Below are 24,623 nucleotides of genomic sequence, written 5' to 3'. Positions count from 1 at the left end.
CTGAATCACATTTTGACTTGGGGGGGGGGGGGGTCTGTCTGCAAAAAAAATAAATTGGCTGCCCATCACGATACCCTAAGAGAATCGGGGACACACACACACACCCCCAGGTTATGCTTTTCAAATCTTACAAGGGGGGCTCTCGTGTCTTGTGGGGGGGCTCAGCGCCCCTGAGCTCTCCTGTAATTTGGACCCTGGGTCTAATAAAAAGTATCACCTCTAACCCAAGGAACCTTGCCTCCTGCCTTGATCCTTTTGTAAAGTCTGTTGGCCGCCCTCCCTTTCGTACAGTCGTGCGCCTACTTTGGGGCACGACCCAGGGGTTGCGAAACGCTGCTCCTTGACCCCCTCCGCACTCCCCAGCCCAAGTGCCCCCAGCTGCAGCTGGGCCCCTTGCTCCTAGTCCCGCTCGCCAGGCTCGCGGAGGCGATGGGGCAGGCAGGGGCTGGCTCTCGTGCCCGGAACCACAGGCGGGCGCGTGCCCGGGCTGGACAGAGCCCGGGCGGACGCCAGCTCGGAGCCCGGCCCCTGCCGCCGCCGGCGGGGCGGGGCGGGCTGGGCTGCCACAGCGCCCGCGCGGAGCCAGGCGCACTCGGACTCGGCTCGGCCTCCGCGTCGCAGCTGGTGCGGAGTCGGCGCCAGGTACCCGGGGGCCGGGGGGGGCCTGCCTGCGCCACCTGCCGCCTGCTGCCCCCAGTCCTGCCCCTGCCCGGGGGTAGGGGGTCTTGGGGCACAGCTTGGGGGTTCCCCTCTCCTTGCCCCCCTTTGATATCTTCCCCCCGCTCTCCACTTGGGGATTTGCTTTCTTTTTCACCCCTGCTGGGCCCTTGGATTTCTGCCCCCTCCACACACACACACACACACTCACACACACACACACACACACACACACACACACACAAAAGCTTTCCCCCGATTTGGTTTCATTTTCTCACTTGCTGCGCACCAACTCCTCAAGCCCTTCCTGGTAGCCTCGCCCACCTGGCAGCTCCCCAACAGGCATCACTGGCTTTTTAGATATAGATATAGATAGATGTATAGATATATCTAGAGCTATATGTCAATTAGGTTTTTTATATCTATGATAGATAGATATAAAACTGATATATATATAGATCTATCTATACATCTATCTCTAGCTCTATCTATATCTAGATCATGCACCCATTACAAGTAACGCTCCCGCGCACATGTCTGCAGTCCTTTCCCTAACCCAATCGCAGTGTCCCCCTAATTTGGGAGTTTACCTCTGCAGTTCATTCACTGTCACTGTTGCTTCTGCTGCTGCTGAAACTGCTGCTGTCATCACTGCTGGCTTCTGACATGTATATATCTATAACTAAGATAGATCTATAACTGATACATCTGTCAGTTAGAGATATATATATGTATCAGTTTATACATCTGATAGATCTAGAACTGATAGAGCTATCAGTTATCAGTTAGATATGTGTGTGTATATATATATATCTATCAGTTATCTAGCTGTCTATATCAGGTAAATATATATATAGAATGGATATATATATCAGATAGATGTCAGATAGATAGATAGATAGATAGATAGATATCAGTTATATATATGCAGCATCTAGCATAAGCTTTTCTTTATACACCTTAAACCATACTTAAAACCCATGTACCTGTTACAAGTAATGCTCCTGCGCACGTCTGCAATCTTTTCCCTAACCCAATTGCAGTCTCCCCCTAATTTGGGGGTTTACATTTGTACTTCATTCACGGTTGCTGTTGCTTCCACTGATGCTGAAACTGCTGTTGTCATCATTGCTGTCTCCACTTCCAGTTGTGTCTCTGTCGTCTTCATTATCCCTGTCCACTCCCTGTCTCGGGGTCTCTGAACAGCCTGTGCCAAGTGATGCCTGTGCAGGCATCACTGGCTGTGTTGAGGCCTGCAGAGACGGGGCAAGTTGGGAGCAGTGTACACTGTCACTGGATCCCCACACAGCCTTTGGTGCAGGCGAAGCATGGGGCAAGATGGACAGACAGACATGCAGTGGTGCCTTCCTTTGCTGCAGGAGAAGTTCGGGGACAGACAGATATGCAACGGCACCTTCCCCATTGCTGCACATCTGATACCGCCGCCCCCCCCAGGAGCTCCAGGCGCTTGTGGCCAAACTCTACCCAAGCCAGACACACCCTGCACTGGGACTGTGTACTCCTAGAAACCTCCAGGGCATTAGGATTGGCAGTGTGACTGCAAAAGAGAACCCTTTCCCCTCACCCAAAGCAAAATCAGCCTTCCAGTGAAATGGGGGAATGATGATCTGATGTAAAACCAGCAGACCACCACTGCTTTTCTGCTGGGGGTGTCTGCTTCTCTCACCCTCCTGGCACAGCAGCCCGAGAAACAAGCTCCTCTCCCGTTGGCATGGCTGGGAGTGGGTTCAAACACAAGCTGTTTGTGCTACCCGAGGGCTATGAGTCACAGTGCATATGATAACTAGCATTTGTGTAGCTTCACTTTTGACCTAGCGCCTGGGCACCATGCCTGTGGGGATTTCCTAGCAGCAACAGTTCCTGTGCTGTTGTGGAGGGAGGAGAGAAGAGAACTTGCCTGGACCAGTCTCCTGTCCCTCTAAAAGACCCACTGGACTGGGTTAGCCTGCTAGCAGAACTGCTATCTTGTTTGCTTGCGTAAGCCCTCCTGGGTTTTGCAAAACTGGAAATAAATAGGAGGATCGGAACAGCAGCTTCTCTTTATATCAGAAACTGGGCAAGGCTCTTTCAGTGGGTGGCAAAAGAGCAAATACAAAGCCAGAAATTGAACTGTGTTGGTGTTTGCATTAAAAACTGGCAGTAGGGAAGGGACGACCCATTTCATTTTTATTTCACCACCAAAACACAGAAAGTATTCGTATCACCTTGTGGCCCAGAACTGCTCCCTTTTAAATGAAGTGGTTAACCACAAGAAATCCCTCTTTCTCAGACCTGTAGAACAAGCAGAAGAAATGCATGGATGTCACCCTGACAATAAAATACCTGTCTGCATTTTCTAACCTCCACTTCTAAGCGTTTTCTGGGCTCAGCGCAGATTTTTCTGGGGGCCCCAGTCTCTCTCCTCCAGCTTCTTCCCGAGCTCATGATGGCTCCCCACATCCTTCCCCTGAGCTCCCCAGGTTAGGAAACCCTGGCACAGGGCCCAAGCCCTGGAAGCTTTTGGGACTCTCTGCCATAGCATTGGCTAGACCCGGGGTAGGGAAGAGCTGCCTGAGGGGAATCTCAGGACATTTGATGCCCATCAAAGTGCATGGGAACCTTGTATCTCTCCTTGTATGCTCTACCCCAAACAGGCATCTCCAGAGCCAAGATGGTGACCTGCGGCCTCCTGACAAGTACCAACAAACCAGGTGAGCTGGGGCCAGGTGGGGTGGGTGCCATGAACAGGCTGGGCACTGCTGTGTCCTGGAAGCAGCTGGGATGATGAGAGACCCCACTGAGGATAAAAACCCTCTGCCCATTGCCCCCCTGGGATGGGGAACTCATGTTGCTCACCTGGCCCCTCCACTTGCAGTCCAGTGGGGTCAAGTCAAGCCAAGTCAGTCCTGAGGCCGCTGCGACTTTTGGGGCACCTTAGACCATTGAGGTACCTTAGTGGGGTCCATGGGTGGAATTGCCATAGCTGATATAAGGTGGGAAGCTCCAGGGCTAAGGTAGCCTCTCCCCCAGCACCTTTGAATCACATGTGGATAGAGGACCTGTGGCTAGCATGCCCCCTATCCCCAGTAGCCAAGGGGGTTTGATGTCCAGGTGGGTTCCTCCCCACAGTGCCAATCAGGAGGCATGAGGCCTGGGTCCCCACTGCTAATGTGGGCGTGCAGTGTCCGTGAGGGTCAAGGGCAGGAGGGCTTGTAGCTGACAAAGCCTTTCCCTGCCTCCAGTGCCACTGCGCCGTGTTGGGGTGGATGTGTGCATACAGAGCTTCGTGGCTGATGTGTGCTCCGAGCTGCTCTACAAGAATGAAGAATCAGACCCTGTGGAGGCTATCTTCACCTTCCCCATGGATGTCAACTCGGCTGTCTATGCCTTCCAGGCCCGCATCCAAGACACTATCATCAAGGCCCAGATCCAAGAAAAGAAGGAGGTGACTTCAAGGAAAGAGGGTCCCAGGGCTGGGGGAGAGGCAGGGATGGAAGGGAGGAGGAATGGAGCATGTGGCCTGGGGTGGTGGGGGAATGCAGCATGCTCATGGCCTCCCTGGCCAGTGAGCCTCTTGGGGGCAGGCTGGGCTGGGCTGGGGCAGACGTTTTTGAGGGCAGGGAGTTTGGCATCTCCCAGCCTCTGACCCAACTGTCCCCTGCAGGCCGAGGATATATATGAGGATGCACTGGCCAGAGGCCAGAGCTCGTTCCTGCTGGAGCAGATGTCTGGGGGGGACGTGTTCAGCTGCTCCCTAGGGAACCTGCCCCCAGGGGAAGAGGCAGTGCTGTCACTGCGTTATGTCCAGGAGCTGCCCCTTGAGGCTGACGGGGCCACGCGTTTTGTCTTACCAGCTGTATTGCATCCCCGCTACGCACCACAGGGTGAGTTGCACACCCCCACCATGCACGTTGCTGTGAGTGATAACCCTCTCGCTAAGCATCTTGCGGCAGGGGATATCCCTCTGTCACATGCCCCCTGATGAATGAGCACTGCAGCCTCCCTGTTATGTGCCCTGGGGTGAGGGGCCTTCCCCAACATGCCCAGAGGGGCCCTTCCACACATCCCATGCTGACTGTCTCCTGTGGACCCCTCCCCCCACCACTTGCACCACACTCTGCTTTCTATGTTGAATCCAGTCCCAGACAGCATGAAGTCCTGGCTGGACCAGACGCCACAACTTGCATTTCACGTGATGCTTGCCACCTCTCCCCAACATGATGAAATCATCCCCAAACTTCCCACACCCTCAGGGACCCATGAACATTGGCAGGGTTTCTCCTGTCTGCACATGAGGGCCAAGTTCATGCCAGTGCAGTCTTCTACAGAGAGATACGAGGTCTCAGCAAATATAGCCAGGGGCCATGGAGACCTGGCCACACTCCTTTCATACCTGTTGCATCCTCCCAACACGTCTTCTTGTGGTGAGGGCACGTGGCACCAGCAAACATGGCCAAGTGTTGCACCTACATGGTGCTGCCAGTAGCTGTGAACAGGAAGGCATTATTTAGGAAACTTTCCAGCCAGAATATCACCTTAAATGCCAGCCTGTCCTGACAGTCCCTCTGGCCCCATGCCCACCTGCTTGGGTCCTGGCTCTTGGGGCCTCCTTCCATCTATCCAGGGCCCTCTCCTGGTTTGAATCTGGTCAGAGCTCAGTGACCTAACTGGTTCTGGCCCAGACGGGCAGAAGTGACATCTGGTTAGGCCTTGCTCACTGAAAGCCAGCAGAGAAGCTGATCCCCTCCAGTGCCAGCAAGATGCAGCACAGATTGAACAAGGAAACCAAGTCCTAGTATTCATAAAAAGAATGCAAAAATTGATGCCTTTTCCACCTCCCTGGCTCCCCAGTAATCACCTGCACCTTCTCAGCTGACCACAGAGCCCTTGCTGAACATCCCTACAAGACACCCCAAATGACTTGCACGCTACAGGCCCTTCAAAAAAACCCTGCCACTTGTCCCACTGCATAACACACCTGTACCACAACTGTGAACCCATCCCTGCAAAGCCTAGAAGTCATCTTGGCCACCTGCCTTCCTGCAGGATGGGAAGAGGAGAATGTCACCAAAGGGATCCCATATGTGCCCAAGGGGGAATTGCCCTATACCCTGAGCCTGAGCGTCAGCCTGCAGTCACCCCACGGTATTGCCCGTGTCCACTCCAACTGCACCCTCACTCCACTGAACTACACAGCGCAGGACCAGACTGCTGCCCAGGTAAGGGAGGACTGGCCTTGCACCCAGAACACAGCCAGATCCCCCACCCTCACAAGGGTGGATTGGACGGGGTCTGCAGTGGAGCAGTTTGTTTTGGGGGGTTTTGGCTCTGACTGGGTTCCAGAGATTGGCCCTTGGGAGCGGGGCCAGGAAAGTGTCCTAGGAAAATGGCAACCTTTTTGTTGGCAGTACAAGAGCCCTAGGAGTAGGTCAGCTCTGGACCCATCTCATCGCAAGGGTGAGGTGCTTGGGGTTGGGAGCAGGGGGACCCACTGAGGCTGAGCAGAGCTTCCCCAATAATTTGTAGTGCTGTGAAATCCCTGTGGAGACCCCGGTCTGCTTGGAGATGCACAGTAGAGCACTGGGGCCAGTTTTTGGGTCATATGCTCTAGGCATCAGTGAGTTATTGCCCCACCACCACCTGAACAAGAGGCTTCAGTCTGCCCCTTACAGAATAGGGTCTGTTCAAAGTGGGGTAGCTGGGTCCACGAGGACACCTTAGCAATCCCCCTTCGAGCAGGGTCCCCTCAGAGAAGGAGGGTCACCCCTAAAGACCCTGCATGCCAGACTCCCAGCCCTGCCAGTGCCCCTGTGTTGCTTCCCAGCCTGGCCTGAAGGGGGCAAATGCTACACCAGGCTCTGGCCTACCCCCTGGGCAGCAGATTGAGAGAGAGTCTCCCTCCCTCCCAGGTGTCACTGGCCCAGTCTGCCCCGCATGACCGAGACGTGGAGCTGCTGGTCTACTATACCAGGGCTCACAAGCCCAGTGCCATGCTAGAGCCCAGGATGCCTTCTGCACAGCCAGGTGAGTTGGCAGGGGAGGGAGGGGTGCTGGGAGAGGCACCCTGGCTCTGGCTGGATTCAAGAGATTGGCCCTTGGGCAGGTGGTCAGTCCCAGCTGCCTCCACACCAGGCTGGGCTCAGGGGGCTCTTGGGAGAACCCCATGTGGGGCCTGTGCTGCCCTTCAGCTGAACAGGTCTGGTGCCCCATCCAGACCTGTTCCCTTACATGCACCATAGCCAGGCCCCACACCTCAGGCAGGAAGGGCTTCTATGCTTGGGGCAAAGGGCTGGGGTAGAAGATGGTTGTAGGTGTCTCCAGGGCCTGGGTTCCCTCCATCCTCCTTTCCTGCTTTGACTACAACTGCCCCACCCCTAGATGCCACAAAGCCCAAGGGAGCCAGGCACCCACATCCCCTTCTCCATGCATCCAAGCTTCCAGATGGGCATGACCTAGGACAGCTTCGAAGGCCTAGAGCCACTTCCCACCCTGGAGCGGTTTAGACCACAGGGACCTGCTGCCCCTTCCTGAGAGGACCCTGTGATGCCCCCATCCCCACAGAGCAGCTCCCACCCAGACTCCAGCAACCCTCTGTTCCCAGCAGGACTTGGTCAGGGGGTTGCTTCAGGCCAGTGAAATGGGGGCAAGAGGAGCTGTTGGAGAGGGCAGACACTTGACTGGTACCCCTGTTGAATGTGGTGCTGTGGAGGGAAGAGGAGCACAGGGCCTGGGCATGGCATTGGGCTGGGCTGGGCTGGGCTTGGCTGGCTGCAGGGGTCTCGCTCCCCATTTTCACTGAGCATGCCCATCATCCAGGCACCCTGATGGGTGACCCCGTTGTAATGCTGACCTTGCTGCCCAACATCCCCGAGGCAGCGCTGGCCCAGAGCTGGGCTGGGGAGTTCATCTTCCTGCTTGATTGCTCTGGCAGCATGGATTGTCCCATGGATAGCAATGCCCGCCACCCCCTGCGCATTGACAGTGCCAAGGTACTTCCCTCCCCCCTGCCCCACCCACCCTTCAAGAGGGATAAGCCAAGGGATGGGAGAGGCATATCTAAGAGGCAGATACCATGGCTGGGCTGGCTGGGACCCTAGGGTCTGACCCCAGGGTGCAAGGGGTATTGTGCCACACAGGAGTTTGATACAGGAAAGGATACTGTGGTAGATGGCCCCGTGGGCATGACCTAGGGAGGTTTTCTGGTTGACAGGCCCCAGGTCTGTGGGTTGGACCTGTACCTGTGACTGTCTGTGTGACTCTGCCTTGTCTGTCTCTCCTTCCTTCTGTCCCCAGGATACCCTGATCATGCTTTTGAAGAGTTTGCCCTTGGGCTGTTACTTTAACATCTACAGATTTGGATCAAACTTTGAGTCCTTTTACCCGTGAGGAAGTGGGGGAGGGAGGAAATACCCCTGCACTGGGGAAGGGAGTCGGGGGTGGGCAGGCACCTCTGCAAGTCTGGCTGAGATTAATGGGAAAGGGGGTTGTGTCCAAGGGGGAAAATGGCCCCGAAGGTAGGGAGGAAGAGAGAAGCGATGTCCAAGGCTACGCAACAGGGAGGAGACCTGGGAAGTGTCTCTCTGTGGTACAGTTGGGTTTGGGCTCTGGGGGCATCTCTGTGATAGGGTTGAGGTGCTGTCTTTGGGAAGGGGGGCCAGGGAGGCTCTGGGGCATGGTTGGGGCCGGGGGGGTCTCTCAGGTGAGTTATGAACAGCAACCAGCCCTGTCAGTAATTCCCAGTGCCTCCTACAGGCAGAGTGTGGAATACACCCAGGACACCATGGCCGACTCCCTGAAGCGCGTCCAGTCCTTCCAGGCAGATCTGGGAGGCACTGAGATCCTGAAGCCACTACAAGTCATTTATGGCAGCCCTTGCCGGGATGGGCACCCTCGCCAGGTACCAGGGGCATCAACAGGACAGTATGGGGAGGACTCAGAAATGGGCCAGCCATATGGGAACCCCAGGAACGGTAGAGCCAGGGAGGGCTCTCTGTACATGCCCTTGGGGAGAAACTGCAATACCCAGTCTCCCGTATCCATGCCAAGGCTGTACTGCAGGTGCAGGGGGTATGGGAAGGACTTCAGGAGCTACCTACTGGGGACACTGGGAGGAATGTGAGGCAGGGAGGAGCCCCCTGGGGTTGGGGTCAGGGTCTGAAAGTAGGCCAGGGGCTCAAGGCAGGTGTTGGGGGAGAGGGGTTAGAGTTGGCAGTTCAGGTTCAAGATTTAGGGGTCCCCTCCCCATCCCAGTGCATGGGAGGTCTCTTGAAAGGAGGTGGGCTGGGGTCTCCAGCTCTGAGAATTTATGTGCTCTCCCCCAGATCTTTGTTTTCACTGATGGGGAGGTGTGCAACACGCAGGAGGTCATCACTGAAGTGCAGCGTCATCACAGGTCCCACAGGTAACAGCACCCATAGCCCACCCCAACCTACCCAGCCCCCTGCTGCCCTGCCCCCTCACCCCTGGTTCTGCCCCACTTCTGTCATGGATTTGTGGGGCTGCCTGAGTCATTGGTCCTCATCCTTGCTCTCCCTGGGGACTCCCCCATTTATCTGACAGCCTTGGGTGTAGCTTTCAACAAAGCTGTTGTCCTCCGGGTTTCCTCTTGAGCAATGTACACACTTTGCCAGGGTGTTGTCTGTGCTGCAGCTGTCACCAGTGTGCTCTCTTGGAGACTTACGCAAAGAATTACCAAAGCCTGGTTCACTGGCAAGAGTTAAGCCGGGTTTTATTATCTGCATGGCTCCAACTCGCTAACACACCTGTCCAAAGCACGATGGGTTGTTAGCCCTGGATGCCATTGGTAAGTCCCAAAGATTTCCAGGCCCCCTCTTATTTGTGGATCCAAACAGTTGTGCATACATCAGACATTTGCATAACCAACATCAACCCCTCTACCAAATCCTCAGACTTCCTGTCACTATCGGGAATTCTGGACAATCTCGTGTCACTCTTATTAGTGAGTCTGATCAGTCACCTTTTGTTAGAGGGTTGTAAAGCCTCGTTTCAAGTACATCTTTGCAGTGTACAGCTCACACCTTATTCACAAGCTCTGGTGGATATGGAGCTATTCTTCAGTCTGGCCTGCTTTGGTTGCCTCAGCAAAGCCTTTATTTGAGTTATATATTCATAGACCAGTGCTTATATTAATCAATACTCCAGGGAGGCCTACAATACCAAGCCTGAAAAGTGCCCCTTTCTGGACCATTGGCTTCAGCCCCCTGATGCCCCAGCAGGTCCAGATAGATGCCTTTGGACCGCAGGAGCTCTGTCTTAGAGCAGTGAACTTGTCCCTAGAGAGTTTGCCAGAGCATTGGGCTGCTTTTCAAGGCCCCCCCAGGGCCTGGTGGTTGTGGCTTAGCCAGAGCCCCCATGGCTTGAAGTGTCAGCTGCCTGCTCCCAGGAAGACCTGGGGGTTCAAAGCCATCTCTGTCTGGCCCCCCAGTTCCCAGAATTACTGAGCAGGTCCTTCTACTACCAAAATGGCCTTTGCAGAAAAGTCTTAGCTTTCTCACTTGTCGTCTCAGGATTCACCTCAAGTGCTGGCCCCTATAGTTGTGCTTTTCACCATCCCAGCATGTCCAAGACTCTGTCAATCCCGAGTCTCCCCTTTGTTTTCCATGCTCTGTTTCTTGGGGCAATGTCAAGGCCTTGCCATAGTCCCTGGGCCAAACCCAAGCAGCCAGGGCCTTGCTGGGGTGTCCTTTGTGGGTGAACGGCCTGACAGTACATTTGTTGTGACCCATGAACCCCCTCCAATTGTCCTCTGACTGGGAAGTTGAACCACTTCCCAGCTGGGTGGCAGCAAGAAGAGCAAGCAGAAAATGCAGTCCTGCAAGATGTTACAAACCTTCCCAAACTTTTATCCATACCTGCCCTCACAAGTGTCCTGTTTTCCACCCTTCCAACTCTACTTTTGCCCCCTCCCCCAACCATGTACTCTGCCCCCTGTTCACCACAGGTGCTTTTCGTTTGGCATTGGAGAAGGGGCTTCCACAGCTCTGATCAAAGGCATTGCCAAGGCAGGCGGGGGGTGCGCTGAGTTCATCACTGGCCAGGACCGCATGGCCGCCAAGGTACAGACCCCAAGAAGCCAGGCCTCAACTTGACTCCCCTCCCAGAGTCAGGGATAGTACTCAGGAGTCTGGGTTCCTACTTCCTTGTCCTGACACACTGTGTCCCACTTTCTTCAAAGGGCTGGGGAGAAAGCCCCCCAGAGCCCTCTTCCCATTCCTTCTGCAGTAACCCACAAGACCTTATTCCCCTGCCAGAAATGGAGAGAGAACCCAGGCACCCTGCCCGGCCCCCCTTACATGTGACTCTACACTGTCCCCTGCCAGGTACTGCAGTCTCTAAAGCGGGCCCTACAGCCAGCAGTTACTGGGATCTCGCTGAGCTGGGAGCTGCCCCCTGGGATGGAGGCAGTACCATTGAGGCCGGGCCCAAAGGTGATCTTCCAGGGACAGTGCCTCCTCATCTATTCCCAGCTCCGTGGACAGCCACAGGTGAGAGCAAGACACCCCCACCACTTCTTGAGACACCCCTGCTCCAGGGCAAGGACTAAGCTGGGCCAGTGTTCTCGCTGGCAGGATCAACCCAACCCCTGATAATGGGTGATGATGGCTCTTATCCCCATCCCTCCAATATGCTGTTCATTCCCCTGAATGGTTTTCACGATGGTGCCTAAGCAATTCTTAGGTCCCCAAATTGGGGAAACGGGTTGTAGCTCTGGTGCAGGCAAATCCATAGCTGACAGAAGTCAGCTGCTGCTCAGGTGGAGACTGTGGTCAGCTGCACAGCGGGTATAATTTCCCCTCACAACCCATATTCTATATCTTCAGGCTGGCAGAGACAGAGCTACCTCTTTCTTGTTTCCCAGCTCTGACCCTTTCTCCACAGGTCCCAGAGTCCTCTGTGGGAAGTGTCACCCTGCAGTATACCATTAAAGATGAGACCTTCAAGGATACAGTGCAGTTTCACCTGCAACCACAGGAAGGAGACAGGTGAGGCACAGCCCCTCCAGCCCCTTTTCCTCCATCTAGTGCTCCACCGGCTCCGCCACCTCCACGTACCAAACTGCTGGGCATAAGGTTTCACACAGATTCAGAGCTAAAACCTAGGAGTCCAGACTCCCAACCCTTGCACTTGACCCCAAACAGGGGGGCAAGCTTCTGAACTGGCCTGGGTGCCCCTTACACTTCAAAGATGAAATTTGAGGAGGCAGATTTACTGGCTGTGTAGGGGCAACAGTAACTACCCAGATGGCATCTGATCAGCAGACCCCATTGCCCTGGGCTAGCGGAACCAGCTTACTCACTGGCCCATTTGCGAGGTCAGCTGTTACCTAGGACTGGATCTCCCACATCAGAACATGGGCATTCTCACCCCAAGGGTTTCTTAATTCACCTAGGGCCACATCTGTGACAGTCCATGAGCCCAATGTAGAGACAAGATGTCCCCAGCTGGTACAGCCACACAGCCTTGTAAGTGCATGTCTACATGGGCTAGGAGACCCAGTTGATGAGCCAGCAAGCAGCACCATTAGCTGTTGCAGTTCCCTACACGGCTAGGGTGCAAGCACAGTGGTGTGAGGGTGCTCCCAGGAGCTTGGTCTCTGCCACTCGAGATGTCTGGTACAGAAAGAGCAGACATGACCTTAAATGCTGTGAAGGTGTCTCCCAGCAGTGCTAATCCAACTCTCCTGGAGATGGACTCGGACTTGGGAGCCCCTAGTCCAGTGCACCACAGCCCAGAAAGAGAAAGGCAACGAGATCTCCCCACCTCCTATTCCACATCCTGGTAGTACTGGGGAAGAGCAGGCCAGGGTCAGCCTACAGCCCCAGCATCAGCAGCTCCTCTATGTCTGTGGGTTCTTCAGTGAGTCACGTGTCCCCCAGCCCTCACTTCTGTGAGTGGTGGCCTGGGGGTCCAGGGTGCTCTCAGGACTCACAACAAAACAGTGGGGTTTGGTCCCATTGATCTGGTGCTCACAGGGGAAAGAGCAGCTCAAACATTTTGTAGTGGAGCTTTGTCTTGTCCCAGGACCTGTTTGCTGAACTCAGAGAGGCTCACTCAGGCCTGGATGGGTCTTCCCCAGAGCAGGGACCCAGGAGCTGCAGTCCGGGTCAGTGCAACTGAGTTTCACAGCTGGTATTAACAGGGACTAACTCAGTAAGATATATGGAGAGCACAAGTCTGCCAGGCCACCCCCAGTGAGCCTCCCTGCAGTGCCCCTGTGTCTCCAGTGGATGGCATCCGAAGGCAACAAGTCTTAGGCTCCTTTTCTTTCCGGAGGCTGTCTGCATTGGATCCTTCCCAAGACCGTGCCTTCCTGGTAGCCCATGGGAGCCTTTGTATTTCAGCCTTTCTCAGGCTGTCCTCTGAAAAGCCTCCTGTTTAAGAAAGGGCGTTCATATTTCCATGCTAGGCAGCAGTTGGACATTGACTGTCATTCTCCCCCTTGTCTGGGAGATTGAAATCTCACCTGATGTTTGAGATCCAGGCTGTTGTTCATTTCTTGTTCTTGCTGCCCACCATGAGTCCTCTGCTTTATGTGTGGCAGGTTATGCCTTGTAGTTGTGCGATAGCTCTAGTACTAAGTTGGACAGTGGATTTGTACAGGTTGGTTTAGACTGGGATGATCCTGCCTCAGGCAAGGGGTTGGACTGGATGACCTGCAAAGGTCCCTTCCAGCCCTACTATTCTGTGGTTCTGTGACTGTATCTCCCAGGGCCAGGGTAGAACCTGAGCGGCCAGAGCCCACTCCCAGCCAGCTTGAACTTGCTAAACCCAATTCCCATGCAGGAACCAGAGCTAGAATCAAGAGTCTAAACTCCTACCCCCACCCAGCTTCAACACACTTGACCCCATTCTCCTCCCAAAACCAAGAATAGAACCCAGGAGCCCTGATTCTCATCCCTCCTGTTCTGTAACCCAACCCCCAAACCCCTCAGAGCTGGGGATAGGATCCAAGACTCCTGACTTCCTTGCCTGCAGTAAAGCAGAACCCCAGTGTCCAGGGCTCAGCCTCTCTCTCTCTCATTCTCCCTGGCACAGGTTGCCCATTCACCGCCTGGCAGCCAAGGCCCTACTGCAGGAGCTGGAGCCAGGGGTATCATCTGGCTCAGACGAGAGCCGTCGCCAGGCACTGGAAGCAAGTTTGAGCTCAGGAGTGGTGTGCTCCCTCACAGCCTACGTTGGGGTTGACACAAAACAGAGGCAGCCAGTGCAGAGACCCCTGAGAAGACACCTCATCCCACTGGCAGGTAACTGGCAGAGAAGCGGGGGACCCCAGGGCTTGAGGGAGGGCTAGTCCCAGTGCAATGGGAGATCCCAGCACCATAGACTGGATCCTGGTGTGGAGTAGGGGCCAAACCCAGCATGGGAATAGAGGACTTCATGATAGTCATTAAATGTCCCTGTGTCTGCCGTACTATGCCCTGTCTCTTTGCCAGACCTCCTGGGCTGCACCGGGGTCAGCCTGCCCCATTCCTATACCCCTGTCCCAGATGTCCTGATTGCTGCACCCCAATTGCCTTTCTGTAGATGGGCTGAGAGCAGGGGGTAGTGGCAGCAAGAAATGGATGGAAGTCAATGTGAGCCCAGCTCCCAGCCTGCCCAGTCCAAGTGAGAAAAGGTGTCTGTGTTTTCCCCAGACTGAGAGGACCAGGCCCAGACAGACACAGGGCTGGCTGAGGCAGGCAGCACTGTCATGAGCTCACCAGTCCGGGTGGGGACAGGAAGGAACTGGGCCCAGGCCTGGATGGATGTCCTTACCCCCAGAGAAGGGCCCAGCCTGCCCTTGAGATCCCAAAGGTCTGATGTTACCTTGTCCCCTAGGGAAGAGCCCTCAAGTCAGGCGGGCCTGACCCTGTCTTCCTCAAAGGGAAGGGAAACACTCCATACTTGGATAGCCTCTGTCCATCTGGCTTCACCCCCATCTATCCCACTATCTCCCATTTATGACCATAGCTCCAGCCCCCTTCTTGCTACCAGTGGGCTGCCGTTCTTATGGGCATCGCCTTCGTCGGGCAGCCCCCATGATGTTCATGCAAAGCTGTAGTCTTCAACTGAATAGCACTGAAAGCTGCCTTCTTGATCCCATCCCACAAGCTGCAGGTGAGTACGGGTCTCCCTCACCCAGCTGTGGCACTCAGCCCCCCACATCTCTGTGTCCTCATCTCATGCTTCATGACAGGCTACTGTAAGATTGGTAGTAGCCCAAACCAAAGAGCAATGAAGATGGTCACCGACAGCTTTTCCTGGAGTTGCTGCAGCTTCAGGCCCCCAAATATAAAGACAAATAAACTGGTAAAGCGCAATATGATGATGATGCCACAGGAAGTGGCACAGGAAGGTAAGAGGGTCCTAGCACCACTTCCCAGCACCACCTCTATATCGAAGCACCCAGCTTGCACAGTTAAGTGGAAACCTCTGTGTGAGGATGGATTCCTAGGTGTCAACATGCATGTGGGCTTGAGGGAGATGAGGGAGCATGGAAGGCCTTGTGTCAACAAGAGAAGGGGCCTAAGGGAAGAAATCTGGGAAAGCCTCCCCCTCCCCAGAAGCAGATTTAAAGTCAAAGCTGTGCTGAAAACCACATGCTGAAGCACCTTAACTCTGCTCCCCCAGATGACAGACATGCCTCCTGCCCATGACTTGATGTGCCTACATGTATCTTCATAGGGTTGTCTGTGCCCTGGGGTGTCATTGGGGATGGTTCTGTGTTGGTCGCTATTTGAGAGGTCCTAACTTCAATGGCTTCTCACCGGCTAAAGGGAGCTGAGTGCCCAATGCAGAAGGCAGGTTCCTTGGTACTGCCTGTCTGGTCTGGGGTAACCTTCCCCTTTTGTCCCTGTACCTCCCCAGAAGCATCTCCCCTGATAAAGCTGGTCTCCCTTCAGAACGCCAATGGCTCATGGGGCCTTGACTCTGCTCTGGCTTCTGTGCTTGGAGTGAGTGAAACAGATGTCAAGGGCAAAATGCCCAGTGAGGTGAGCAGGCTGGGATGAGTTGGGGCAAGAAGAAATGGGCATCGTGAACTGGGCCTGTTGTCAGGACCCCTGGGTCAGCCAGATGCTAGCCCCAGCCCCACCTGGGCCCTCTCACCGTTCTCAGTGGGGTCACCTGGGGGGACCAATAGAGGCCACAAGCCCTTGATGGGAGAGATGTAGAAACCCTCCTACTTTCCCTGGGGCCTTGTCTCAGCAACAGTGTTTTCAGGCCTTGCCCCATCTTGGACCTCCTAGTATGACCCAAGCCTTGCTTTGACCATGAACCTGTCTAAGCCCTGGTGTGGTCCCTTGGGCTCTCACTGGTACCCAGTACGGTAACCCTTGGTGTCAGCTCTTGGACTCCCAGTATTGTGACCCTTGACACTGGTCTCCTAGACTTTGAACCCTGAACCCCACCCACATCCCTCTCAATTCATGACATCCGTTCTCTGCTCCAGGGTGGAAATGGGCCCTTGGGAGTGACCTGGGGGAAATCAAACTCAACATCCAGTGGGAGCTGGCTCAGTGGGCTGGGAGGACCTGATTATGGCATATGGGACATGGGGGTAGGGCAGTGCCTCCCTGAGGCCAGGTGCTGGTCTTGGACATATTTCTCACCACAGGGTGTGGAGCCCGGGGTCTGGGCGACAGTGCTGGCTGTGGTCTGGCTGCATAGCCGCAGCGCAGCACAACACGATGAGTGGGAGCTACTGGAGATCAAGGCCGTGGGCTGGCTGCTCAGTCAAGCTGGTGAGAGGGCCCCCCACTTCTGGTACTCAGGGTCCTCTCACCTGACCCCTTCTGACATCCCAAAGCTGCAGCTCAGGCCCCCACAACCCTTGTTTACAACCACCTCCTTCCCCAGCAGACCCCACAGTCAGGCCTCCCAAGTTGACAGTTGCAGTGATAAGTACAGCTCCCCTGGGGGTCCTATCCTGATGCTTCCTGCCCCCTGGTGCACTGGGGCCTGGACCTCCCTCCCTAAGCACTCCTGCCAAGGGGCACAATGCCCCCAGGACTCCCTGCCTTAGTTCCCAAGCCCCTGTTCCAAGTCCTCCTGTACTCTGCCTTCAGTCCTGAGCAGCCTTAAGTCAACCCTTCCGCCTTATAGTGGGGCACAGAGGGAAAACCCCCTTGAGCACAAGCACAAGGGTCCTGAGCCCTGCTTTTTCCAACACCAAAGCCAGGTGTTAACTTCTCCTGCTGACCCACCCCTCTCATTGCAGGATCCCAGCTGGACAAGTGCCTGGAGGCAGCCAATGCCCTGCTGGGCTGCTCCGTGGCTGCCACTGTCTTTGGGCTCTGAGACTCTGCTTCTCCACCCCATGCTTTGGCCCTCAGGCTCCAAGACCTGCAAGGGGAATAGACTTGCACCGCCCCCAGCTACAATAGCAGACCAGTTCAGAAACATCTGCTGCCAGCTGCTTGACAGATTTGGCAGCCAACTCCGCTCCCAGCCAAACCGCTGCTCAGTAAATTCTGCCTTACTTCAAGCTGGTCTCTGATCTGATTTGGCAGGAGCAAGGGTGGGAGGGGAAACTCAGTGTCCTGTAATGGTCAACAGCGAACTGGCAATCTCCTGCTCTCCTTCAGCATGATAGCCAGCCTGTTTTGCTTCTGGAGGGGTGAAGTCAGCATAGCCACCTGTTCCTTCTGTGCTGCTGCTCTGAACTAGGGAAACTTGATGTGGGAGCACCAGGAAAAAGCACAGGGGGGAATGGAGCAGGGTACAGTATGGTCTTGCCTCTTCCTGTATCAGTGCCATGGCCATGGTATATCATGGGAGATGTAATCCAGCTTGGAAGCTGAGCCCAGAGGGGAGAAGGATGTCCTGCATCACCTGAACTGCAGCTCCCAGAGGCACTGCTGTCATTTCCAAACAGAATTTCTCAGTTCTCAGGGCTTTGGTTTTTCAGTGCCAGCATTTCCCTTGAAAAGTAGATGCTTCTCAGAGCGCCCCATTTTCTTTTGGCTACAAAAGTCTTGACCAGCCCTAAGTAGTGTCTAGCAGGCCCAGCCCTGGCCTATGCCACCGGTACTAGGGGCTGGCCAGACACAGAACTGTCCTAGGGCTGGGCAGTCTGTATGAAGCAAGAGAGAAACGATGGAGGTAGGCAGGGTGACACAGGGAAGCCAGGGGACTTGCTCTGGCAACGTTGTGTGCCAGCAGCCAAAAATGAGAGGGTTTTAACTGCTCTCAACATCTCGTATGTCTCATTTTGGTAGCATTTTGACTCAAGCGTTTGAATATTTGGGCAGTCTTAGATTTGCAGTGGAGGGAAAGGTGCCTCTATTTCTCTCTCACATTTTTCCAGGAGGAAAGTACATGCAGGTGAACACAGGAAGAGAGAGGGCTGGAGAAAGGAACGAAGTACAGGCCATGCACTGTTCCCTGAAAATGTTACTTTTCCCATTGAGACATGGGCAGGAGGGGTGGGGATAATGAATTTCCACCTTGTTGTTATCTCATAAGGGCAATGCAGAGGGTTGGGGGTTGTTGCAGAAGCGCCCTGTGCCAACAGAGGGTGTTTGAGGACTTCTGGGTTTCTGACATGCTGGGAGCAGGGGGTGCTGGCTGCCGTGTCAAGAGATGCCCCTTGCTGCAGGGTGGGGCCTTCATAGTCCACTGCCAGGGCTGGGTGAGGAGCAGGGGTTGTCTGATTTGGCGGCAGATTCCTGACAGCAGCCAGGAGGGTTTGTAGGGGGTACCCTCCACCTGTGTGCAGTGAACAGATTAGCTTTTGCAGGCAGCAAGGGGTTGGTTACCAACCCCCACCCCGGTGCACTGGCAAGGACAGGACGGCAAGTTGGCCAGTTCTCCCTGCCAGAGGGCAGGGATTAACAAGGAGCAGTTTAATCTCCTCAAGCTTTGTCCTGTGCATGAAGAGAAGGTACCAGGTCCCCAGAAGAGTGCTGAGTGCGCCTTCCCCCTGGGAACCAGGGATGTCCCTGCCTGGGCTGCACCAGTCTGCTCTGATACTTCAGGTGCACAGGGCCAGGGAAACTGGAGTGCTCAGAAAAGCCCCCAGCCCCAATCACTATGGCTCCTGCCCCCTCTCCTCCCCCAGATGTTATCCCCTCTCCCTCCCTGCTCAGGAAAATATTGCTGCCTGCAACTGGTGCCCTCTGTGCTGAGTTCTATGTGCCCATCCCTGCCCCAGCCCAGCTGGCAACTCCATGAGGCTCCCTGCTTCCCAGTCACCCCCCTGGCCACCATGCCGGGTTCAGTCCTGCACATGGTTTCCAGCCACATCCCATGTCTTGGCCTGGGAGTCCCTGCAACTGGCAGGGAGGAAAGCTGAGAGTGCCAATGCAGTCACTGAATCAGCTTCCACAGAGACCCCTTTCTCCAAGGCATGATCTTAGAACTGGAGTAAAATTGGAGAGCAGGGCAAGAGACCTCCTGCCCTCCCATCCCAGTGGCTCTTGCCCCCAAGTCCTGCCTCTGCTTCTGTCTCAGGATTCCACAGACTTCCATTTCTTCTGCCTAAAAGTACATTCATGGACACTCACAGCCCAAGGGTCTATTAGTTCCCAGGGCCATATCTGCAATGGTCCATCAGCCCAGTGTAGAGACAAGATGGCCCCAGCTGGTGCAGCCACACAGCCTTGCAAGCATGTATCAGCAAGGGCTAGGAGACCCAACCACTGAACCAGCAAGCGGCACTATTCATGTTGCTTGTCACTAGGCTTGCCCATGGCCAACGTGGTTCCCCACACTGCCAGGGTGCAGACATGCTGGTGTGAAGGCACTCCCAGTAGCTTGGTCTCTGCCACGCAAGCTGTCTGGTACAAAAGGGGCTGCAACAGTGTCTCCCAGCACTGCTGACCCAACCTGCTCACCTCTGTGCCTGGAGGTGAATGGATGCTTGGGACCCCCTACTTCAATGCACCACAGGCCAGGAGAAAGACAAGGCTAGATATCCTCCCCTTCTGCATCCTGGTGGTGCTGGGGAAAGGAGGACCAGGTCAGCAGCTCCTCCAGAGCTGTGGGTTGTTCAGTGAGTCTCCATGTCTCCTTCAGCCCTCACCTCTCTGAACGGCTGGCTAGGGGCACAGGGGTGCAGCAAGCTCTCTGGACTCCCACGGGGATAGCCCAGTTCTGTCCCCTCACCCCCAGGCTCTCAGGGGAGAGACAGCTGCTCAGACAGTTTCCATTAGGAGCTTTGTCTGATCCCTGTTCAATCAACCGTTCACTAAAAGCATCTTGGTTGCAGTGAAGACCCCTGACAGCTTTCCAAGGGAGCCCTGCCTGGATCCCTGGAGGACTGGGGATGCTGGAGATAGAGCAAGGATCTGGGGGCTACAGGCAGAGGGTCAGTGAAGTGGCTGTTTCATAGCTGGCATTAAGAGGGGACCTAGCCAGGCCATGCCCTTCATGCATTGCTGCAGGGTCCCAGGTGCTTCTAACGCACAAGAAATTGGAAAGCAGTTTGGGCCTGGCTCAACTTGGAGCAAACCTCTGTTTAAACTAATGTGCATTTCCTGTTCAGCAAAGCCCCCGCTTTGAGGCCTGCCCGGGGGAGGAAGCTGTGCACTGACTTCTCTGTTCTGTGCCAACCCGCCACGGCTCAGAGCTGGCCTGCAGTGCTCGCAGGCCTCCAGCCGATGGCATCCGACAGTAACGCCTCTCAGGCTCCTTTTCTTCCCGGAGACTCCGAGCTGGATTCTTCCCAGGCTTGTGTTTTGCTGTTAGGCCAGGAAACCTATTGCCATTCCAAACAGGGTTTCAGCCTTTCCCAGACTCCCTGCTGAAAGGTCTTCTTTCTCTGAAAGGAGCCAGCTGCTGTTCAGATATTTATATCCTTTGCTCTTCTGGTTTTCGCTCTGACTTTTGTTTTTGAGATCAAAATTTCATCTGGTGTTTGAGAGCCCAGATCTTGTTCACTTATCCATCTCCCAAGAGTGCTGACTCTGACCCCAGTGTAGCTCTGACTCAGTTAGACCCTGTTCCCTTCCCCGAACCAAGCATGGAACCCAGATGTCTGGATTCAAGGCTTTCCCTTTCTTCACCCCACTACATTACAAGGCCCCAAGACCTGGGGATAGGACTCAGGAATCCTGACTCCCAAGACACTTGCCCCGCTGGCTTTAATTTTCCTCCCTGCAGCACATTAAAACCCTGCTGCCCAGGGGTCAGTCTCACTCATTCTCCCTGGCACAGGCTGCCTGTTCACCAGCTCATTCACCACTGCAGGAGCTGGAACCAGAGGTGACGTTTGGCTTGCAGGAGACCTGTTGCAGGGCCCTCCCTGCCCTCAAGATCCTGAGGGTCTAACCCCACCTTGTGCATGAGGTGGAGCCCTCAGGGGAGGAGGACCCTACCTGTCCTCCTTTGTGGGGCATTTTCCTGTTCCCTTTATTTGACAGCCTCCATCCACCCTACCCACTTGCAGCTATATAACTCCAACCTCCTAGAAGGTGGCTTCAGGTCCTCCTTTCATCATGCGTCTGTGCAGGGTTGGTGCCCCACAATGAGCATACAGCTGGACCACTGTCCCATGATGACCTGTGACATGGACGAGGCCTACAATGTGGGAGATTGCAGATCACAGCCAAGGCAAGGTGGGACGCTCTGTTGGAGGAGTCCACAAGACATCTGAGAGGGGTATATTGATACGGTCACAAATCTTGCAAGAGTGAATGAAAGCCTGCACCATCTCGTGCAGTCACAGCCATCAAAAGTAGCAGGAGGTGAGATGGAAGGTCTCAGTTCCAGACTCCTGCTAGCGTGGACTCTTGGGCTTAAGCAAAGCCAGACCCAGGCACATGTAGATCCTACCCTGGATAAACATGAGCCTCATCTTGTTTTTGCTCAAAGACAGTCTGCTCTTCTGGGGGTATTTTTCCTCTGGGGGTGGAATAGAGCAAGGAGAGCAGGTCTGCTGGCCAAGCAGACCAAAGGAGTTATGATGCTTCAGAATAAGGTTGGGTTCAGGTGGCTTTTGTGATGGATCTGCATCATACTCGGCCTTCTGGCAGAGGGCATCTGCCTTCCCAATTCTAATCCCAGACTGGTAAATTATCTGGAAGTCAGATTGGGAGAATAGCACCCACCAAAACTGTCTCTGGTTTAGCACCTTAGCCTTTTGGAAATACACCAGGTTCTTACAGTGAGTAAGAACCTGAACCCTATGATGCGGCCCTTTGAGGTAATGATGCTATTCCCTTAAAGCTGCTCCAGTGGCCAAGGGCTCATGGTCCAAAATCTCATCATTTTCTTCCACCAGGGTGAGCTGGTAGGAGAAGGTGGTGCAGGGTTACATGGCCTGTTTTGGGCCCTGTCACTGTGAGAGTAACACACCTATTGAAGTGCTAGAGGCATCTGTTTCCACCACAAAGGGCAAGGTTGGATTTGGGTGGGTTAACACAAGGACGGAGGTGAAGCCCTCCTTTAGAGACTTGAAGTCTCACTGTGCTTCAGCAGACCAGTAAAAATGGACATTTTTATGCAACAGCAAAGTGAGAAGAGCCATCAACTGGGCAAAGTTGGCTGCAAACTACTGGTAGAGGTGGGTGAGCACCAGGAATCCTTGGAGATCCTTGATATTCCAGGATACCATCCACTCTTGGGCAGCCTGTATTTTCCAGAGGTCCATTTTGAAGCCCTCCAAGGACAAAATAAAAATGAAGAGCTTGATGAAGGTATGGTTGAAGGCGCCCCAACTTTGTAAATAGGACATGATGGCACAGCCTCTCTAGCACCACCTGGACATGCAACTTGTGTTAGTCAGGGTCCTCTGAAAAGATTAGGATGTCTACCAAGTAAGTAATAATGAATTGGTCCAAAAGGTCCTGCAGCATGTTATTAATGCCAGAATCATAGAAAATTAGGTTGGAAGGGACCCCGTGCTCAAAGCAGGGCTATCCCCAACTAGATCACCCCAGCCAAGGCTTTGTCTTCCCAAGTCTTTAAAACCTCTAAGGAAAGAGTTTCCACAACCTCTCTGAGTAGCCTGTTCCAGTGCTTTACTACCCACTTAGTGTGAAAGTTTTTCTTAATCTCTAACCTCAACTTCCCTTGTTACAGCTTGAAACCATTGCTGCTTGTTCTGTCATCTGCCACAACTGAGAACAGTCCAGATCCATCCTCTTTTGAACACCCCTTCAGGTAGCTGAAGACTGCTATTAAATTGCCCCCCAAGTCTTTTCTTCTCCAAGCTAAATAAGCACAGTTCCCTCAGCCACTCCTCAGAAGTCATGTGCCTCAGCCCCTTAACCATTTTTGTTGCCCTCCATAGGACTCTGTCCAATTTGTCTACACCCTTTCTGTAGTGGGGAGCCCAAAAATGGACACAGTCCTCCAAATGTGGCCTCATCAGTGCCAAATAGAGAGAAAGAATCACTTCCCCCAATCTGCTGGCAATGTTCCTACTAATGCAGCCCAGTATGCCATTAGACTTATTCACAACAAGGACACACTGTTGTCCACTTTTAATTCCCAGGTCCTTTGCTGCAGAGCTGCTGCTTAGCCAGTCAGTCCCCAGCCTGTACCACAGTGCATGGGATTTTTCCATCCTAAATGCAGGAGTTTGCACTTATCCTTTCTGAACCTCATAAGATTCCTTTTGGTCCAATCCTCCAATCTCTGGAGGTCTCTCTGAATCCTATCCCTACCCTCCAGCATATCTACTACTTCCCCCAGCTTGGTGTCATCTGCAAACTCACTGAGGGTGCACTCCATCCCATCTTCCAGATCATTGATGAAATTATTGAACAAAACCAGCGTCAGGACAAAGCCTTGGGGCACTCCACTTGAGACAGGCTGCCAACTAGACATTGATTACTACCCTTTGAGCCCAATGATCCAGCCAGCTTTCTATCCACCTTGCAGTCCATTCATCCAATCTGTACTTCCTTAGTTTGCTTGCAAGAATGTTGCAGGAGGCCGTATCAAAAGCCTTGCTAACATCACAGTATATTACATTCTCTGCTCTCCCTGCATCCACAGAGCCAGTCATGTCATCATAGAAGTCAATCAGGTTGGTCAGGCATGACTTGCCCTTGATGAATCCATGCTGACTGTTCCTAATCAAGTTGGTTGTTCCTAATGAAGTGATGGAATGTGGCCTGGCCATTGGTGAGCCTGACAGGCATAACTAGATACTCTAAGTGCCCATCCCAAGTTTGAAAAGCAGTTTTCCATTCATCACCAACAGTGATTCATACCAAGTTATATGTGCTTCAGAGGTTGAGTTTAGTGAATATATGGGTAATTTTTTATTAATTGAGCTGTTCTAGGATGACAGGTAAGGAGTACTGCAATGCCTCTTCACACCAGAGCTGGCCATTGTCCTGATGACATACCACCTGAGACTGGTTCTTGGCCAGCAGGTGCTGCACCCAGGCTTCCAGGACTTGATGGGTGGAGGCAAGCCAGTTCAGCTGGTCCTCTCTGCCCTGCAAGTCTCCCTGAGCTGTAGCATCTGAAGTAGATAGATCCAAAAGCGCCGGCAGGGGATTGGCTCCATGCTGAATCCTCTTCACTTAATGGGGTGGTTCAAGCAAACTGTCACACTAAGATGTGGGCAGCTGGGTCTGGAACAACTCAGGTATTGAGGCATCAACCCGGTTCGGGGTGGGTGAGCAGAATCTGGGGAACAAGCTGGGTCAGAGAAGTGGGAGGTCTATCATAAAGTGGAGTCAGAAAGTATGTCAAGTCTCGAGCACAAGATGAGTAGACAGAGAGTGAGGTTACCAATGAGCTGAATCCGGAAGCTAGGAGAGCACGTCAAGAGCATAGTCTAGGAGTGAACCAGGAGGGTGACAGAGCAGTCATGGGACAGGTAAAGACTTATGGCCCATACATTTTGTTCTTGTTCAGGGGTTTAGATGTGGGAAGTGCAGGGTCAGCTGACCCCAGCCAGAGCAGGAGCAGATTGATGGTTAAGTCCTGCTGGAGGTTTCACACCAACCTTCACCAGTCTCAGTGGTCAGCTGTAGGGTGGCCAGCCGAGATGAGCAGCTATCCCG

The 24,623-nt window shown here is 54.0% G+C and overlaps 1 protein-coding gene across 3 annotated transcripts; it reads left to right on the top strand.

Annotated features, from left to right (window-relative positions):
* Positions 1–488: 488 nt before the first annotated feature.
* On the top strand, positions 489–17,143 carry VWA5A (von Willebrand factor A domain containing 5A). 3 transcript variants are annotated; one of them, XM_090053112.1, is made up of 19 exons: positions 489–642; positions 3,312–3,368; positions 3,900–4,102; positions 4,322–4,541; positions 5,704–5,876; positions 6,567–6,681; positions 7,474–7,646; positions 7,951–8,039; positions 8,410–8,554; positions 8,979–9,058; positions 10,619–10,733; positions 10,998–11,162; positions 11,557–11,660; positions 13,714–13,922; positions 14,629–14,775; positions 14,855–15,013; positions 15,526–15,650; positions 16,274–16,400; positions 16,877–17,143. In XM_090053112.1, the coding sequence occupies exons 2-19, from the start codon at positions 3,329–3,331 to the stop codon at positions 16,954–16,956; spliced, it is 2,469 nt and encodes an 822-aa protein (XP_089909238.1). In that variant the 5' UTR covers positions 489–642; positions 3,312–3,328; the 3' UTR covers positions 16,957–17,143. The 3 variants fall into 3 exon arrangements, with proteins under 3 accessions (XP_089909238.1, XP_089909240.1, XP_089909239.1); XM_090053114.1 differs by lacking the exon at positions 14,855–15,013 and having other exon boundaries at positions 15,529–15,650; XM_090053113.1 differs by lacking the exon at positions 14,855–15,013 and having other exon boundaries at positions 490–642.
* Positions 17,144–24,623: the final 7,480 nt, after the last annotated feature.

Source organism: Crocodylus siamensis, chromosome 6 (genome assembly GCF_052110815.1).
Source record: "Crocodylus siamensis isolate JL-2025a chromosome 6, ASM5211081v1, whole genome shotgun sequence".
Taxonomy (NCBI): domain Eukaryota; kingdom Metazoa; phylum Chordata; order Crocodylia; family Crocodylidae; genus Crocodylus; species Crocodylus siamensis.
This window is presented reverse-complemented; position numbering and strand designations above follow the sequence as displayed.

Bases quoted from the DNA above. Each gene is read 5' to 3' on its own strand.
- VWA5A (XM_090053112.1), top strand. From the start codon at position 3,329: ATGGTGACCTGCGGCCTCCTGACAAGTACCAACAAACCAG. The intron at 3,369-3,899 runs GTGAGCTGGGGC...CCCTGCCTCCAG, and splicing joins GACAAGTACCAACAAACCAG to TGCCACTGCGCCGTGTTGGG. The intron at 4,103-4,321 runs GTGACTTCAAGG...TGTCCCCTGCAG, and splicing joins AGATCCAAGAAAAGAAGGAG to GCCGAGGATATATATGAGGA.